The following is a 19,460-nucleotide window of genomic DNA, read 5'->3' as shown; positions in this document are numbered from 1 at the left end:
GTCAACATGCAAGATGGCGGCCCATCACCGGCAGAACACGGCCGGGCGGAGAAAAGTGCAGGTACGGGATCCCTGCTTCTCGGCCCTCCGGACGCGGCTGCTAGCTCCGGGTCCGCTTGCAGCGAGCGGGTGCCTGCGATTGCGGCCGGCCGGGGCAGCGCCGCGGGGCCAGGGGGGTGGAGCGTGGCCGGCGGCGAGGGGTGGGGCCGCGGCGTTAACGGCTTGAGGAAGGGGAGTGGGTGGCCGATCTGGTGGCTGGGCTGGGTCCGGGGGTGCTGGCTCGTGGTTTCCTCGACTGCTGGTGCCGCTGTCCCGCAGGAATGGGCTTGCGGGGTCCGCATGGGCTCCTTCCCCGCCCACCTGCCGCCCCCTTCCCCTGCCGTTCTCGGACGCGCTCTGCCCGGGCTGCGTCCGAGCCGAGGCCTCCGGGCGGTTGGGGGCGGGTGGGCGGCGGCGGCGGCGTGGGTGGCGGGAGTGGGCCTGTGCGGGGGCGTGGCGAGGCGGCCGAGCGGGGTGTCTGCGGAGGGCTCCGCTCCTGGGAGCCCCCGGTCGCTTCTGGAGGGCGCTTTCTGCCAGGTAAGGTGGAAACGGCGTGGGTGTCTGTTGATGTTGTGGGCAGGTTATAATTTTAATTATTTCGGCATTTAATTTCATCTTGTTACTTCATCTTCACGGTGCATCTTCGGGTCGTTCATGTGTCTGTAATTTATTATCCTAACTGCCGGGTGTGCTGTATGCGTTCCGGAGTTCACTTTGGTTTGGAGTACGTTTAAGACTCGTGGGTATCCATTATTTTCAGCGATGCAAGGAGTGAAAGCCACAGATATATTGTATGTGGTCATGGCATGTGATGCATTTATTAAATAAACATTAATAAATTAAGATTTATTAAACTTAGATCTGTCCCCAAACGGTTGGGGGAGCAATCGAGAGGGTGTAGGGATGACTAACACCTAGGCTTTCTCTATTATGTACTGCACTACGTGTGGTTCTACAGGTTGAAACCCATCAATGTTTAATAGGGCAGAGGATTGCTTCAGGAAGGTGACCACAGCAGTTTGTGGTCTTGGGAGCAGTTCATGTCTTTTTTTTTTTTTTAAGATTTATTTTATTTATTTGAAAGACAGTTACAGAGAGAGGTAGAACCAGAGAGAGAGAGAGAAGTCTTCATCTACTGGTTCACTCCCCACCTGACCGCAAGGCCAGAGCTGTGCGGATCCGAAGCCAGGAGCCAGGAGCTTCTTCCGGGTCTCCTCTGTGGGTGCAGGAGCCCAAGCAGTTGGGCCATCTTCTGCTGCTTTCCCAGGCCAAAACAGAGAGCTGGATCAGAAGTGGAGCAGCCGGGGCTTGAACCTGCTGCCCATTTTGGATGCTGGCACTATGGGCCAGGGCACTACGGGCCACAGCACTGACCTCGAGCAGTTCACATCTTTGTAAAAATGCATTTGAGGCTGGCGCCGCGGCTCACTAGGCTAATCCTCCACCTAGCGGCGCCGGCACACCGGGTTCTAGTCCTGGTCGGGGCGCCGGATTCTGTCCCGGTTGCCCCTCTTCCAGGCCAGCTCTCTGCTGTGGCCAGGGAGTGCAGTGGAGGATGGCCCAAGTGCTTGGGCTCTGCACCCCATGGGAGACCAGGATCAGCACCTGGCTCCTGGCTTCAGATCAGCGCAGTGTGCTGGCCGCAACGCGCCAGCCGTGGCGGCCATTGGAAGGTGAACCAACGGCAAAAGGAAGACCTTTCTCCCTGTCTCTCTCACTGTCCACTCTGCCTGTCAAAAAAAAAAAAAAAAAAAAAAAAAAAAGGGCATTTGAAATGCAAAGAGACAGAGACAGAGATCCCCTATCTGCTGGTTCACTCCCCAACAACAACTGGGGCCAGGCCGGGCTGAAGCCAGGAGCCTGAAGCTTCATCCGCATCTCCCACTTGGGTGTTAGGAACCGAGCACTTGAGCCATCGCTTGCTGCCTCTCAGGGTGCACATTAGCAGGAAGCTCCATTGAGAGTGAGGCCAGGACTTTGATAGAGGAGGCTGGCATCCCAAGGGGTTGCCAAATGATTGCCCCTACCTCTGTTTTATGGACCTTATTGATCGGTGCAATATTCTGAGCATCACTAGGTATTTGTAGAACTGAGCAAAATTAGCAAGAATCTAAAGTAGCTTCCCTGTTAAGTGCCTTTAAATGTATTTATTTATTTATTTGCAAAGCAGAGGGAGAGACAGAACTCCCATCCACTGGTTCACTCTCTAGATTCCCACAGCTGGCCAAAGCTGGGAGGTGGGAAGTCAGTGCAGCTCTCCCACAGGATGGCTGGAAGCCAGTTCCTGGAGCCATCACCATGGCAACCCAACTGCAAGGAGCTGTAGCCAGTAGCCGGAGCTGGGAACTGAACCCGGGTACTCCAGTGTGGGATGCAGCATCTTAACTGCTGGGCTGAATGCCTGCTCTGTTAGGTGCATTTGTTGAAATGTTTACTTATTTTATTTGAGAGACAGCGAGAGAGAAAGAGAGACCGACCTTTCATCCACTGGTTCACTCCCCAGTAGCCCACAACAGCCAGGGCTGGACCAGGAGGAAGCCAGGAGCTAGGCACTCATTCTAGGCCTGCTGTGTGGATGGCAGGGATCCATGCTGCCTCCCAGCATGCTCATTAGCAGACAATGGGATGGGAAGCTGAGGGGCTGGGTCTCAAACCAGGCACTGGGATATGAGATGCAGATGGCCTGAGTGGCCACTTTATCTCTGGGACAAATGCCTGTCCCTGTTAGCTGGTATCTTTTTCCCCCTCAAATACTTAATCCTTTTTTTCTAGGTTGTCTTTAATAGAGAAGCATACAGGATGTTATTTATAGTCACCCTTCTGTGCTGTAGAACCCCAGAACTTCTTACTCGTATCTAGATATAGCCTAATACGCACAGTCAACATTTCCCCTATTTCTCCCTCCCCAATCCCTTCTCAGCCGCTGGTAACCACCATTACATTTGTAAATTCTATTTTAATTGATTTAGTGACAGGATTAAATAACTCCAGCATCCAGGCCAGATGATGCGAATGTCTCCTCCTCAATAAAATGTAATTCAAAATCGGAACTTAATTATATTCTAGAGACTAGATGGGCGACTCCTTAGGGGCTGGGGACAGGTAATCAGGCATCTCAGTTTCTTTTCTTTTCTTTTAAGATTTCTTTATTTACTTGAAAGAGTTACACAGAGAAGGAGAGGCAGGGTGGGGAGTCTTCTATCTGCTGTTTCACTCCCCAGTTGGCTGCAACAGCTGCAGCTGTGCAGATCCAAAGCCAGGAGTTTCTTCCGGGTCTCCCACGTGGGTTCAGGGGCCCAAGGACTTGGCCATCTTCTACTGCTTTCCCAGGCCATAGCTGAGAGTTGGATCAGAAGTGGAGAAGCTGGAACTTGAACCGGGGCCCATATGCCATAGGTGGCAGCTTTACTCACTACACCACAGTGCTGGCCCCATCTCTCAGTTTCTTGCACAGGACTTAAAAGGCGATTGTAGGGCCCAGCACTGTGGCATAGCAGGTAAAACCACCGCCTGCAGTGCTGGCATCCCATATGGGCACTGGTTCGAGTCCTGACTGCTCCACTTCTGATCCAGCTGTCTGCTATGGCCTGAGATAGCAATAAAGGATGGCCCAAGTCCTTGGGCCCCTGTACCCTCATGGGAGGCCTGGAAGAAGCTCCTGGCTCCTGGCTTCGGATCGGCATACCTCCAGCTGTTGCAGCTAGTAGGGGAGTAAACCTGCGGATGGAAGACCGACCTCCCTCTCTCTCTCTCTCTTTCTCTCTCTCTCTGTCTCTCCTTCTCTGTGTAGCTCTGACTTTCAAAGAAATAAATACATCTTAAAAAACAAAAAGGCAATTGTAAAAGTACAAGCTGGAGGACGGGGTTGGAGCTGTGGCATAGCAGGAGTCCCTGCTGCTCCACTTCTTTTTTTTTTTTAATTTTTTTTTTTTTTTTTTTTTGGACAGGCAGAGTAGACAGTGAGAGAGAGAGAGAGACAGAGAGAAAGGTCTTCCTTTTCCATTGGTTCACCCTCCAATGGCCGCCGCGGCCAGCGTGCTGCGGCCGGCGTACCGCGCTGATCTGATGGCAGGAGCCAGGTACTTATCCTGGTCTCCCATGGGGTGCAGGGCCCAAGTACTTGGGCCATCCTCCACTGCACTCCCTGGCCACAGCAGAGAGCTGGCCTGGAAGAGAGGCAACCGGGACAGAATCCGGTGCCCCAACCGGGACTAGAACCCGGTGTGCTGGCGCCGCTAGGTGGAGGATTAGCCTAGTGAGCCGCGGCGCTGGCCACTGCTCCACTTCTGATCCAGCTTCCTGCTAAGGTGCCTGGGAGAGCAGTGGAAGATGGCCCAAGTCCTTGGGCCCCTGCACCCACGTGGGAGACCTGGAAGAAGCTCCAGGCTCCTGGCTTTGGATCAGCCCAGCGTTGGCTGTTGCAGCCATTTGAGGAGTGGCCCAGCAGATGGAAGACTGCTCTCTCTATCTCTGCCTCTCTCTGACTGCGACTCTACCTCAAATAAATAAATAAAAGCTTTATATATATTTAAAAAAAAAAGTACAAGATGAAAAGGATGCAAATTAACTGTTGAAGATGTGGGAAAACTGAATACTTCAATAAACCAAGTGTGAGCCAGTGTGGGTGTCACATGAGGGAGGTGATCAGTCCACTCATCACTGGTCACGTCTTCATAGGTATGGCACTCAGATGAGAGGCGTGACCACAGACTGTTAGGAAGAGCCTTTGAAAGAGCTGTTAATATTAGGCTGCTGACAAGATGACTGAGGAAGCTCTCAGAATTTGTCCTCGATGTATAGGAGCAATGCAAGAAGCCACACGGATTGATCTCATCTCAGAATTCATTGTGTATGGAAGTGTTACTCAAACTAGCACTTGTTCATTGCAAAAATCCCACAAATAGGATAAAGAATAATGGTTGTTCAAAAAGAGAAAGCTACTGGAGGCCGTGTGATATGTGATCCTAGGTCATGTTTCTCAGCTTGAGCATTTTTATTTAAAGATTTATTTTATTTGAAAGAATTACAGAGAGAGGTAGAGCTAGAGAGAGAGAGAGAGGTCTTCCATCTGCTGATTCACTCCCTAAATGACCACAATGGCCAGAGCTGAGCTGATCCGGAGCCAGGAGCCAGGAGCTTCCTCTGGGTCTTCTCCGCGGGTGCAGGGGCCGAGCACCTGGGCCATCTTCTGCTTTCCCAGGCCATAGCAGAGAGCTGGATCAGAAGTGGAGCAGCCGGGACTTGAACCAGTGCCCATGTGGGATGCCGGCACTGAGGACTGGGGTTTTAACCCATTTCACCAAGTGCCGGCCCTCTGAACATTGTTGACTTCTTAGGCTGGATCGTTCTTCATTGTGTTGGGGAGGGGGCCCCATGTTGTAAGTTGTTTAGTGTCGTCCCTGGCTTCTACCCACTGGAGGGACTAGTACCTCCCTAGTTGTCACAATCAAAAATGTCTCCAGGGCTGGCGCTGTGGCTCACTTGGTTAATCCTCCACCTGTGGCGCCGGCAGCCCATATGGGCATCGGTTCTAGTCCTGGTTGCTCCTCTTCCAGTCCAGCTCTCTGCTATGGCCGGGAGGGCAGTGGAGGATGGCCGAAGTGCTTGGACACCTGCACCTGCGTGGGAGACCAGGAGGAAGCACCTGGCTCCTGGCTTTGGATCAGCGTAGCTTCGGCCGTGGTGGCCATTTGGGGGGTAAACCAACAGAAGGAAGACCTTTCTCTTTCTCTCTCTCTCTCTCACTGTCTAACTGTCAAATAAATAAAAAAAAAAGAATAAAAATAAAGAAAAAAAAGAAAAAATTATTTGAGAAGAGAGAGAGATTCAGACACAAAAGGGAACTACAGGGCCGGCGCCACGGCTCACTAGGCTAATCCTCCTCCTGCAGCGCCGGCACACCGGGTTCTAGTCCCGGTCGGGGCGCCGGATTCTGTCCCGGTTGCCCCTCTTCCAGGCCAGCTCTCTGCTGTGGCCAGGGAGTGCAGTGGAGGATGGCCCAAGTGCTTGGGCCCTGCACCCCATGGGAGACCAGGAGAAGCACCTGGCTCCTGCCATCGGATCAGCGCGGTGCGCCGGCCGCGGCGGCCATTGGAGGGTGAACCAACGGCAAAGGAAGACCTTTCTCTCTGTCCACTCTGCCTGTCCAAAAAAAAAAAAAAAAAAAAACAGGGAACTACACTTGAGTGGCAGGGACCCAAGTAGTTGAGTCATCACCTGCTGTCTCCCAGGGTCTCTGTTTCAGGGAGCTGGAATCAGGAGCAGAGCTGGAACCCTGGGCACTCCGGGGTGGGATGCCTGCAGCCCAAGGTGCCACTTAACCCCTGTGCCGAATGACTGTTCCCCCTTCAGACATTTTCAAACACCTTGGGAACAAAACTGCTACTGGCTGAGAACCACTTCTGTACTTCTTGTTTTATGTTCCAGATTTAAGTGATTTTGTTTTACTCTAAATGGTGCCATGTATTCACTGTTTGGTGTCTGACTTTGGTAAAACTTAAAAATGAACGTTCTCAGTGACCTAGAATTTCTTATCTAAAATGTGTTCTGCAGAAGTACACAGACATTTATCTGCTGCTGCTTACACAAGTGTTTATTACAGGAATGGTGTCATTGTGAAAAACAAAGTATCCAGATGTCCACTTTTCAGAACTCTAGCTGCCTTCAGTTGTCAGACCAGTTACAGTGCATTCATGTAGGGGTTAATTTGCAGTTGTTACATGATGAACTAGATCTGTGTTGTTATTATTAAGGAGATGTATTGGGAAGTCAACAGCATAATCTCATCTCCACAATGGAAATGATGCATTTTAAAAGTCTGGGGGGCCAGCGCCGGGGCTCAGTAGGCTAAGCCTCTGCCTGTGGCTCTGGCATCCCACAAGGGTGCTGGTTTGTGTCCCAGCTGCTCCTCTTCCGATCCAGTTCTCTGCTATGGCCTCTCTGCTATATAAAGATAACTAAAAATGAGTCTTAATGAAGAATGAGATGGGAGAGGGAGTAGGACGGTAGTAGGGGTGGGAGGGCAGGTATGGGGAGAAGAACCGCTATATTCCGAAAGCTGTACCTATGAAATTTATATTTGTTAAATAAAAGCTTTCAAAAAAAAAAAAAGAAAAGAAAAGAAAAACCCAAATATATACTCACACACACACAAAGAGTGAAAGAGCTGGTTTATTTCTCCAGTGCTGCAGAGCTGGGACCTCAGTTCAGGTCCCCATGGAAGGGGCAGGAAAAGAGTTGCTTGAGTCATCACTGCTGCCTCCCAGGGTCTGCATTAGCAGCAAACTGGCATCAGGAGCTGGAGCCAGAACATGGCACGTGGACATCTTAACCAGCAGGCTAAATGCCTGCCCCTGATTGAGTGATCTTTTGAGACTTTTTGAACTAAGTAGACTGTTGCCAAATCCTGGCTTCCCAAGGAGAGCTCCTTACAAATTGGCTGGGTGTCCACAGTGAATGACTTTTTATGTATGATGGGTAATAAAAAATTGGGCACCACCGTCACATTTTTTTTTAATTAATTTATTTTTATTTGCAAGACTGAGTTAGAGAGAATTCTTCCCTCCTCTGGTTCTCTCCCAGATGACCACAACGGCCCTGGGCTGGGCCAGGCTGAAACCAGGAGCCAGGAGCTAGGAGCTTCCTCTGGTGGGTGCAGGGGAGCAAGGAGTTGGGTGTCCTTTGCTGCTTTCCTAGGCCCACCAGCAGGGAGCTAGATCAGACGTGGAGCAGCCAGGACTTGAACAAGCACCCCTAGGAATTGCTGGCTGCCCAACCTGCTATGCCACAATGCCAGCCCCATGACATCTGTGAAAACAAGAGTCGGCAAGCTTTTTCTGTAGTGGGCCAGATAATAAAAATTCTAGACTTTGCAGGGTACTCTACTATATTACAGTCCCTCAGTTCTGAGTTCTAAGCATCTGACTCTGCTGTTACAGCTTGAAGCTAGCCATAGACAGCACCCAGGTGCCTATGTTCCAGTTAAGACTAGTTTACCAAAACATGCTTTGGGCTGGATCTGGCACACAGGATGTGTTTTGTTAACCCTTGGTTTAGAAGATAGCAGTCAAGAAGGTATCCTATTTGTGTATGCAAGACTATTATCACTGCTGAAATATAAGTATGAGCAGAAAGTCATGTCTATAGATTGGACAAGGAAAACAGATGCAGGAATTATTGTCTTTGGGGCATTTTCCTTGGAATGGACTGAACAGCCCATTGGCTGGGAAGTAGCCTAACGCACAAATCTGTGTGTTTTCATTTATAGGAAGTTGTGAAGCAGGCAGAAGTAATCTTTGGTGACAGAAGTCAGATCTAGATCACCTGGAGTGCAGTGTGGAGATTGGGAAGAGAATGAAGTAGCTTGTTAGGCTGGTGCCAATGTTCTGTATACTTTTTTTTTTTTTTTTTTTTTTTTTTTTGACAGGCAGTGTTAAACAGTGAGAGGAGAGTCAGAGAGAAAGGTCTTCCTTCCGTTGGTTCACCCCCCAAATGGCCGCTATGGCTGGCGCTGCGCTGATCTGAAGCCAGGAGCCAGGTGCCTCCTCCTGGTTTCCCATGCGGGTGCAGGGGCCAAGCACTTGGTTTATCCTCCACTGCCTTCCTGGGCCACAGCAGAGAGCTGGACTGGAAGAGGAGCGACCGGGACAGAATTCGGCGCCCCAACTGGGACTAGAACCCGGGGTGCCGGTGCCGCAGGTAGAGGATTAGCCAAGTGAGCCGCGGTGCTGGCCTATATATCTTGATATGGGATTGCATTAGCTGGGTGTATTCATTTGTGGGAAGTATCTATGGTATGCATAAGGTTTGTGCATTTCACTGCATTAAATTTTGCCTGGAAAGAGCCATAGACTCGTAACTGGTAAATGTTAAGCATGCTGAAGTAGTTGTGGGATATTTCCTGAGTATTTATTGGTGTGTGCAGCTTATTATTAAGGGCATCAAAAACATTAACCAAATGTGTGGATACGTAACACAGTAAAGCAAATGTAGAAAATGTTAATTGGAAAATGTAAGCGCCAGGTATGGGGCTGTTTGCTGTGTAAATTCATTTGATTTTTGTGTGGGTTTGAAATTTTTCATAATAAAACTGAGGGGAGGGTCCTCTTTAATGAATTAAGAATGATTAAATAGCAGTAGGCCGTGGAAGAGGGGAAGTGAGATTTCAGTTACGGGGCCAGAGGAGGCCTCGCTGAGAAGCTGACTTTTGAGTAAGGAGCTCAAGGAAATGAGGAAATCAGGGAGCCACCCAGCCATCTGGGGCAGGAGTGTTCCAGTGAGAATGTCAAGTGAGGCTGGCATGTACCCGGCCTGTTAGTGGAGCAGTAAAGAGGACTTTGTGGCTGGCCTTGCCTGAGGGAAGGCAGAGTAGAGATGGAATCAGAAAGGCGATTGACTGGCAGATCATGGAGGGTCCTGTGGGTCATGGTAAGCTCTGCACGACATAGGAAGCAACTGAGAGCTTTTGAGCAGAGAAATGCTATGATACAACATGATGACCCGAAGTTTCACTTTGCGAGATTTCACTGACTTGCCATCAACCATGGGCTGAAAACATAGGGTGGAAAGTTCCAGGAGTAAACAAATCATGAATTTTAAATTGTGTTAGGGCTGGCACTGTGGCGTAGCAGGTAAGGCTGTTGCCTGCGGTGCCAGCATCCCATATGGGTGCCAGTTTGAGAGTCAGCTGCTCCACTTCCGAGCTAGCTCTCAGCTGTGGCCTGGGAAAGCAGTGGAGGATGGCCCAAGTGCACCCTGCACTCGTGTGGGAGACCCAGAAGAAGCTCCTGGCTTCTGGCTACCAGATTGGCAAAGCTCCAGCCATTATGGCCATTTGGGGAGTGAACCAGTGGTTAGAAGACCTTTCTCTCTCTCTCTCTCTCTCTCTCTCTCTCTCTCTGCTTCTGCCTCTCTGTAATTCTGCCTTTCAAATAAAAATAAATAAATCTTAAAAAAAAATTTCAGTTATGCGCCATTCTGAGTAGTGTCATGGACTCTCAGCCTACCCAGCCCAGGATGCAAATCATCCCTTTGTCCAGTGTATCCATATGTGTGAATATGCCAGCCACCTATAGTCACTTAGTAGCCGTCTAGATTCTCAGTGTCTTGGCTACAGGGTTGACTGAGCTATTACTACAGAACTTGTGTTCATGTAACCATTAATAACTTAATAATGACCCCAGATCGAGAGTAGTGATACTGGCATTCAGATATGCTGAAGAGAGGCCTTAAAGTGCTTCCATTAACAGAAAAGGTGAACGCACAATACAGTATTTTCAGAGAGACCATATTCATGTAGCTTTTATTTCAGAATATTGCTGTAATTTTTCTCTTTTCTTATTACTTATTGTTAATCTCTTACTGTGCCTGATTTATAAATGAAGCTTTATCATAGGTATGTATCAACAGGAAAAGGCCTAACACATAGAAGATTTGCTACTGTCTGTGGTTTCAAGCATCCACCAGGGGTCTTGGAACAGATGCCCCATGGATAAGGGGTGACACCTGCACAGGTGTTTCATAGGTGCAGCCTGGTTGCTGTATTCGGAACAGGCCACAGTGGGGCCACGGTCAAGTAGAAAGACCAGGTAGAAAGCTATTTTAGTAATCCAGATGCTATGAGATAGTGGTTCCAACCTGAGTGGTGAGAAGAGGCTGAATTCCGGATGAGTCTTGAAGGCAGAGCTGACAGGGCACACTGACAGGTTGTGAGATGAGAGAAAGAGAAGTAAGGGAGGCGCTGAGGTTTTTGTTTGTTTGTTTAAGATTTATTTATTTGAAAGGCAGAGAGAGAAAGAATCTTCCATCCGCTGGTTCACTCCCCAGACGGCTGCCTGCACTGCAGGCTTCCCCCATACGCCACAGCGGCGGCCGTGGCACTAAGGTTTTGAGCCTGAGCAACTTGAAGGGTGGGATTGCCGTTAAGTGAGGTGGGGAGAACCACAGGCAAGGCAGTCTGGTGACGCTGTCTGGACATGTTCTGAGCAGGACATCACTTAGATAGCCGTGTGGGCATGAGTTAATGCCCTCCCTGGGGGAGCCTCCGGGATTAGCCCAGTGTCTCTTGTGAGCCTGAAATGCTTTAAATTCTGTTTTCTTACCTGTTTTTAAGTGAATTGCTCCATTATATGTCTGTAATTGATTTCATATAAGAAGAAAAATTGATCAGTTACCATGGTAGACAGGCTAGGCTCTCCCCCCAGGTAATCGTACCTCAGTTCCTGGAATTTGTGGACCTGTTATGTTAGCGTGATAAGAAAGATTCCATGGGTACAACAGCGTTATAGACCTGAAATAGGGGTGTTATCCCAGTGGGCCCATTTTAATCGTATGAGCCCTTAAAAGCAGAGGATTTTTCTCTGGCTGGAACAGAAGTCAGAGAGATGTGACATGTGCGTATCTTCCTTGTGAAATGTGTTCTGAGTGGTCTGTTTGTTATAATTCCCATTATAACATTATATATATATATATATATATATACACATATGTATACATACACATTAAGAGTTTTGCTTGCTGCCAAAAAGCTTTTTAACTTTTTCTTAGTTGTAATTATTTTTGGTCAATTCTCTTATGTTCTCACAAGGAGCAGCCAGAAATCACCAGCAGTAACCAAGTAGGAAGAATGCTTAGATGGGCAAGTTTACTGTGTTACAGGAACTCAGAATCCCATTTTGCTTGGCGAGTCAGGGTGGCTGTCAGAGGAGTGAGCCCTCACTAGGCTAATCCTCCGCCTTGCAGCGCCGGCACACCGGGTTCTAGTCCCGGTCGGGGCTCTGGATTCTGTCCCGGTTGCCCCTCTTCCAAGCCAGCTCTCTGCTGTGGCCAGGGAGTGCAGTGGAGGATGGCCCAAGTGCTTGGGCCCTGCACCCCATGGGAGACCAGGAGAAGCACCTGGCTCCTGCCATCGGATCAGCGCGGTGCGCCGGCCGCAGCACGCCGGCCGCGGCGGCCATTGGGGGGTGAACCAACGGCAAAGAAATACCTTTCTCTCTGTCTCTCTCTCTCACTGTCCACTCTGCCTGTCAAAAAAAGGAGTGAGCCCCGACAGGTGGGAGGGACCCGCACACAGAGTGTATACAAGGACCTGGAGCAAGGATGAGTGGCAGGAAGGGCTAGCAAGGGGCATGAAAACAGCTGGAGGATTTGCGCAGAGGTGAGACACATTCCAGTTTACGTTTTTAAAGGATTACTCTGATGGCTTTGGAAAATGGAGTAACAAGAAGACTAGGAGAGGAATCTGGTTAGGAGGCAGTTGGAGTAGTTTAGCGGCAGACTTCCTAAGTTAGCTACACTACCATCATGCCAGATTTCCTTCTTCCCCAGCCCTTTAGTGTTTATAGAGTAAACTAAAACTGGACTTTTATTGGCTTGAAGAATCAGTTTAAAATGTATTTTTTTCTAATCTATATTTGATTTATTTGAAACACAGAGAGAGAAATCGTCTATCTGCTGGTTCACTCCTTAAATGCCTGCAACAGCCAGGGCTGGGTCAAACTGAAACCAGGAACCTGAAATTAATCTGTATCTGTCATGTGAGTGGTGGGGACCCAAGTACTGCCTCCTGTAAGCTGGAATCCAAGTAGAGCTGGAACTAGAACCTAGGAGCTCTGATACACAGTGTAGGTGTTAAATACCCACCCCAACCCCCACCCCCAAGTTTTATATTGGAAAACATGAGATTTTTTTTTTTTAAAGATTTATTTATTTGAAAAGCAGAGTTAAAGAGAGGCAGAGAGAGAGAGAGAGAGAGAAGAGAAATGTCTTCCATTCTCTGGTTTACTCCTCAAATAGCCGCAGTGGCAGTAGCTGTGCCGATCCAAAGCCAGGAGCCAGGAGCTTCCTCTGGGTCTCCATGCGGATGCAGGGGCCCAAGGCCTTGGGCCATCTTCTGCTGCTTTCCCAGGCCATAGCAGAGAGCTGGATCAGAAGTGGAGCAGCCGGGACTAGAACCTGCACCCATATGGGATGCAGGCGCTGCAGGCAGCAGTTTCACCCGTGATACCACAGCACCAGCCCCAAACATGAGATTTTTTATATAGATTGACTGCTAATGGACTGCACTCCATTATTGCACAGCTTGTAAGTTCATACAAAGCGTCTGTCGGTGTGTCTGGCAGGTTTCCTATGTGATCCGAGACGAGGTGGAGAAGTACAACCGCAACGGGGTCAACGCCCTGCAGCTGGACCCGGCACTAAACAGACTGTTCACGGCTGGCCGGGACTCCATCATAAGGATATGGAGCGTCAACCAGCACAAGGTAAGGCCGGGCTCAGCTTTGCAGTCTGCGCTCAGGAAGTGCGGCTCAGGTGACTTGTCAGGGTCTCCTCCTTTCCACAGTTTCCCATTCGCTCTCTCTGAGCACCCTGGTGCTTGGTACACTTTATAAAGACACTGCAGCCAGCACTCTGTAAGCCTCTGAAAACGTCATCGCTCAGAGAGTTTCAGAAGTGTTTTAGCTAAGGCTAAATAACTTAATAATGGCCATGAACTAGATTTGTCTTAAGGACGCTCTACCACAATGACAGAGATTTGGCTGATGGGGAATTGTTTTCAACAATTTATTTTTCTTTTCTTTTTTTTTTTTTTAAATATTTTTATTTATTTATTTGAGAGGCAGAGAGAGGGAGAGACAGAGAGAAAGGTCTTCCATCTGCTGGTTCACTCCTCAAATGGCTGCAACAGCTGGAGCTGGGCCAATCCGGAGCTAGGAGCTTCCTCCTCCGGGTCTCCCATGTGGGTGCAGGGGCCCAAATTCCTGGGCCATCTTCTACTGCTTCTCCAAGCCATCAGCAGAGAGCTGGATTGGAAATGGAGCAGCTGGCACTTCAACTGGCGCCCTTTGGGATGCTAACACCACAGGTAGAGGCTTAGCCTATTAGGCCATGGTAGTGGCCCCCAAAATTTATATTTCTGCCTATTCCTCTTATCTGGCTTGCTCGCCAGGAGACTTCTGTTGAGGAGTGTTTTGTTATACCCTTCACCTAGAATGTGCCACATTGAAGACACTTCATGGGCAAAGAGAATAGTTTTCTACAAGTCTGAGAAATAACACTATTCAATCTTGACATAAAACAGACACCATAACAAGGCTATCTGAGGTAGTGCAGGCAGGCAGGTTGCCAGAATCTTCCAGGTTAGTGGCCAGTGGTGTTGTCCCTCATTTGTTTGAACTTCTTTGAATTCCCACAAGAGTGACATTCCAATTCAGACATTAAATATGCTCCCCATTATGGTATGCAGGTTTCAACCAGGAAAAAAAAAAAATCCCCAAAGCCTCTTGGCAATCCTACTTTAAAAAAAAGGCACAGATTGAATTTAAATATGTATTTACATTTTTAATTAATATTATATGAATGTTTGATTTTCTTTATTTGAAAATGAAGCCTATAGGGCCTTATTAGATCACATAAAGCTCGTGTGGAATTGTGAAGATTGGGGTGGGCGCTGTGGCGTAGCAGGTAAGGCTGCAGCCTACAATGCCGGCATCCCATATGGGTACTGGTTTGAGACCCAGCTGCTCCACTTCCGATCCAGCTCTCTGCTGATGGTCTGGGAAAAGCAGGAAAAGATAGCCCAAGTCCTTGGGCCCCGGCACCCAGATGGGAGACCCAGAAGAAGCTCCTGGCTCCTGGCTTCGGATCAGCTCAGCTCTGGGTTTGCGGCCATCTGGGGAATGAACCAGTGGATGGAAGACCTCTTTCTCTCTGCCTGTCTTTCTCTCTCCATGTAACTCTGACTTTCAGATAAAAAAATAAATCTTAAAAAAAGAAAGAAAGAAATTGTGAAGATACCATGCTGCCCTTCTTCATGAGTTTTAAGGTCAGCTTAAACAGAGACCAGGATTCAAGTAAATGTAACGATAAATCCCCAGATGGATAGGAGCCCCTTGTGGGAGTGTCTGTATTGTAAATGGCATAAAGAAGAAGATTCGGGGACGAAAAAGGAATGCTTATTGAGTTCTTAATTATGTGCCAGACACTCTTGGCACTTTGATACCCAACATGATTTTAATTGTCACAGTAGTCCCTCCAGGCAGCTGTTAGGATCCATTGTCATAGATGGGAAAACAGGGATGCTGGCGCTTCAGGCCAGGGCTTTAACACACTGTGCTACAGCGCTGGCCCCTAGACCCTGTATCTTTAAAAGTCTGTGTCTTTCTAGCAAGCTCCACAAGTCTGAAGTTCACAGCAGGAAAAGAACTACTGCTTTGCCCAGTTTCTGGATAATGTTTCTTTTAATGAACTCAGTCCAACCAGCTTTGAATTCTTTCACTGGTGAAAACTTTGGTGGCTCGATGTCAAAATCCTGGAAAGTGAAGTGAGGAAACACTGGATGCTTGACCTTGACATGCTTTTTAGTGCTTAGATTTGAATTGGACTGTCACTCTTGTGGGAATTCAGAGAACTTTTAACAAACGAGAGACAACAGCCCTGGCCACTAACCTGGGAGAATCTGGCAGTCTGCCTGCCGCACGACCTCAGATAGCCTTGTTCTGCTGTCTGTGTTTTGTGAAGCTGAATAACATTGTTTCCGACTCGTAAAGAGCTCTCTCCCTGCCCATGCGTGTCTCGGACGTGACGCGTTTTAGGTGTAGGGTGTAACAGCACTCCTCAACAGACACGTCCTGGTGAGTAAGCCAGATGAGCGCAGTAGAAGGATCTGGAGTTCCTGAATTGAGATGGTGATGCAGGAAGTCCTCTCCTAGCTCTCGGGTTCCATTTCTTCCCGGAAGGACTGTGCATATTGGGAGAGAAACATTCAACTCCGAAGGTAAAAATAGCAGTAGGAAAGTTAGCAGCAGGAGAATTCACTCCCTTCTGCTGTCAGACAGGCTCCACCGCACTCCTCAGACCCGCTCCCGGCCCTGCCAGCTGCTCTGAGAATTCCCATCCGCCACCCAGCCTGCAGGTTCCTTCAGCTCCTGTGCCTTCTAGTAATCCCTCCCTGCCTGTCGCCCTTGGGCTCCACACGGGCCTAGCCCAGAGCTTGCTGCCCTCACTGTCACAAGACAGAAAGGTGAGCACTTATCCCAGAGACTCAGGCTTGCGTTAACCCTAAACCTGCGCTGATACACAACTGTTTACATCTGTTAGCTGGAGTTATCACTGCTGCTCGGTGAAATTCTGCTCTGAATTCATTTGTCAGTTTGAAGATCTTAGAGCGGTGTGTCGCATTAACTAGATCCTCAGTGCTCCTCCGGTTCGTAGTGTACTTCATTCTCTAATGTGTGTGTTTATGGTGTGTCATTTCAGCAAGATCCGTATATAGCGTCCATGGAGCATCATACAGACTGGGTCAACGACATCGTGCTCTGCTGCAACGGGAAGACGTGTAAGTGTGTCCTGGGCTTAGCTGGCCTCCGGGAGTTTTTGATTCAGTTTGGTATACAGGGTTTTAGAAAGTTTATGGAAAATGTGTATTTTGGAAAAACTGTGCAGGCATTTCAAGTTTGTTTTACACCAAGATACATTGACCTGTTAATTCCATGTTTCCATGAACTTTTTGAAGTGCTTGCGTATTTTTCATGTTTTGTAAGCTTTTCCCATTTTTTCTGTATAAGCTTTTTAAAAGTGAAGTATAACATACATACAGAGAAGTACACACCTCTTTAGGTTACAGTTAATACGAGTTTTACAAAGTGATGCCTGAATTAAACAATGTTGCCTGAAGCCTCCTTGTGCCATGTTTTCAACGTTAACCCAGCCCCAAAGGAACTGCTCTCTTGTCTGAACACCATACATTAGTTTTCCTGCATTTGAACTGTGTATAGGTATACTCATACCATAATATGTTATTTTAGCCATATTAGTACCTCTTTTTGTTCTTGTCTTGGTAAGATCTATTTCTTGGTTTGCAGGCTGAATTAGAGAAATTTTTCTCAAATTGGTTGAACCTTCAACTGGAATATTATAAATATTTGTCCTGCCTATTAAAAAAAAAAAAACACCTGGGGATAGGCATTTAGTGCAGAGGTTAAGATGCTGTTTGGGACTCTGCATCCCATATTGGAGTGCCTGGTTCAAGTCCCGGCTCTGATTTCAATCCAGCTCCCTGCCAGTGTCCATCCTGGGAAGGCAGCACATGGTGGCTCAAGCCATATATGTGGGAGACCTAGGAGGAATTTCAAGCTCCTTGCTCAGCCTGGCCCAGCCCAGCTGTTGTGGGCATCTGGGGGAGTGAACCCACACATTGAAGACAGCTCTCTCTTCTGCTTTTCAAATAAGATTAAAATAGATAAATATTTTTTTTAAGATTGGAGGCAATATGCAGTAGGTTCTAGAAAGAACTTGCAGGTATGTGTGAATATTAATTTAGAATAATGTTATTTTTTATGTTGTTTTAAGATAGTTTGTTATAAGTCATATTCTAAAGGGCTTGTTCATTCTTTGCCTCTTCTAGTAATATCTGCTTCTTCTGACACAACAGTAAAAGTATGGAATGCACATAAGGGCTTTTGCATGTCAACATTGAGGACACATAAGGTAAAACACTATCATGGCTGTTGGTGTCTTTACTGTGGCACTGGGATCTTTGTACTTTGTGTGGCTCTTATCCTAGTGAGCTTTCGAGTAGATCATAGTGTGTCTGTTCTGTTACAGGATTATGTGAAGGCCTTAGCATACGCCAAGGATAAAGAACTGGTAGCCTCGGCTGGGTTGGACAGACAAATATTCCTTTGGGATGTGAATACTCTAACAGCGTTGACTGCCTCAAATAACACTGTCACAAGTAAGGTGTTTGAAAGAGATCCAAGTTGGCATAAATAAGGAGTACTTTATAAAATAGCTTTAATGGTTTTGTATCGAGACGGTGGTTTGTATTTTGAGAGTGCATCTGTCTATACCATTCTAGTCCCCAAGAGGATGATTGAACAGCAAGGAGATGGTTCCTCACTGTAGTCTGAAAATGGTGACTTTTCCGGATATAACCTGGCTGTTTTTTGTACATGTGCATGTCTTAGCTCCCTAGCTAGAGTCGGGGCTATATACTGTCTCATCATCTAGTCCGTGCTGGGGTTCTCATGAGCCATCACTAGGCCCTGACTCTAGATCTGAGACCTGCCTCAGACCCTGACAAGGCGGGAACAGAACCCAGAGAAAAGCACTCGTGTCGCAAGGTCAGGGACCAGGCGTAGCGGATAGAGTCTCTTCTAGATACACCTTGCTTAGAATTGTTTAAAGAGGATATCACACACACATTTTTTCATGATTATAAAAACAGTATTAATAGCTAAGCCTTACATAAGTAAGCTTATACATAAGTGCTTAATATAAGCAGGCGTTTTTCTAAACACTTTACATGTATTAACTCCTAATTTGTAACTCGTCAATGTTCTTGTTTATATTTACTTATTGTAAGATTAGGACCATATCACATAGACAGTTTGCTATGCAACTTCTTTGTTTTTTCCTTGAAAATCGTTGTTTTTTTTTTTTTTTTTTGCAGACATGCAATTTATTATAAGGTAAATTATACAAAAACCTTCACTTGCAACAGTTTACAATTTTGTTTCTTACTGTTTCATGCTGTGAATTTTAAAGTATTAAAAGCTGATAAGAATAAAATTAGGATCAATAAGACTCAAAGAAATGCTTAGCAATATTTTTAATGTCAATGACGTTAATGTTTTAGTTAAAAAGTTTTTGGGAAAGTGGAATTAAAAGATACTGTGCGTTTCCCATGAATCCTGAAGTCCTAAATGCAGCATAGTACTTCCACAGGCTGCTGAGCACAAGGCCTGAGGCCGGAGAGGCAGTGAGGAGAAGACCTTGATGTGCTTGGTGCCCTGCAAGAAGCAAGTATCTGTGTGCCTCGGAGCCCTCAGTCCTGGCTTCTGGGTTCCATGGAGCTGCTTGCACCTGCTGATTTCTCTTTTTAAAAAAAACAAACAAACAAACAAACTTTTATGTAATGAATGCATTTTTATAGGTACAACTTTAGGACTATAGTGATTGGTTGCCCCATACCATTCCTCCCACCCTGACTCCTGTCCCACCTCCTATTCCCTCTCCCATCCCATTTTTCATTATGGTTCATTTTTAGTTTATATACAGAGGACCAACTCTGTGCTAAGTAAAGATTTCAACAGTTGTATGTTACTTCTTGCACTTTGGTGATGCAGTGGGTAGGAACTTGATTCTTGCCATATTCACTCCCTGATTTCCTTCCCAAGTGGTTGGACCAAATTTCTTCTCTCGTGAGTAATGTGTGAGAGGGCTACTTGACTGTGTTCTTTCAGAATTAAGTTATCAGCCTGGTTTTGTATTTGATTTGCTACGTGAAAATGGTATTTTTGATATGATTTATGTTTTCTTGAACAGTAGATTGGACTTCTTTATATTGATGGGCATATGTACATCTTTGAAAATGCATTACTGCCGGTGCTGCAGCTCACTAGGCTAATCCTCTGCCTTGTGGC

General features: G+C 47.3%; 1 protein-coding gene across 2 annotated transcripts in view; it reads left to right on the top strand.

The window, feature by feature from the left end:
* The first annotated feature begins 3 nt into the window (after nt 1-3).
* The window catches only part of WDR48 (WD repeat domain 48), a 45,427-nt gene continuing 25,970 nt past the window's right edge, over nt 4-19,460 (top strand). Inside the window, exons 1-5 of one of the 2 annotated variants that reach the window (XM_008260280.5) lie at nt 4-61; nt 13,158-13,298; nt 16,294-16,372; nt 17,441-17,523; nt 17,641-17,770. In XM_008260280.5, the coding sequence (XP_008258502.2) occupies nt 14-61; nt 13,158-13,298; nt 16,294-16,372; nt 17,441-17,523; nt 17,641-17,770 (481 nt within the window). In that variant the 5' untranslated portion in view covers nt 4-13. Of the gene's footprint in view, nt 577-13,157; nt 13,299-16,293; nt 16,373-17,440; nt 17,524-17,640; nt 17,771-19,460 lie in introns of both variants that reach the window. The other variant, XM_051852658.3, reaches the window with a different exon arrangement.

The sequence above is a fragment of the Oryctolagus cuniculus genome, chromosome 10 (genome assembly GCF_051225735.1).
Source record: "Oryctolagus cuniculus isolate XC-2025 breed Fujian yellow rabbit chromosome 10, ASM5122573v1, whole genome shotgun sequence".
Taxonomy (NCBI): domain Eukaryota; kingdom Metazoa; phylum Chordata; class Mammalia; order Lagomorpha; family Leporidae; genus Oryctolagus; species Oryctolagus cuniculus.
Note: the sequence above shows the minus strand (reverse complement) of the source record. Positions and strands in the feature narration are given on the sequence as shown.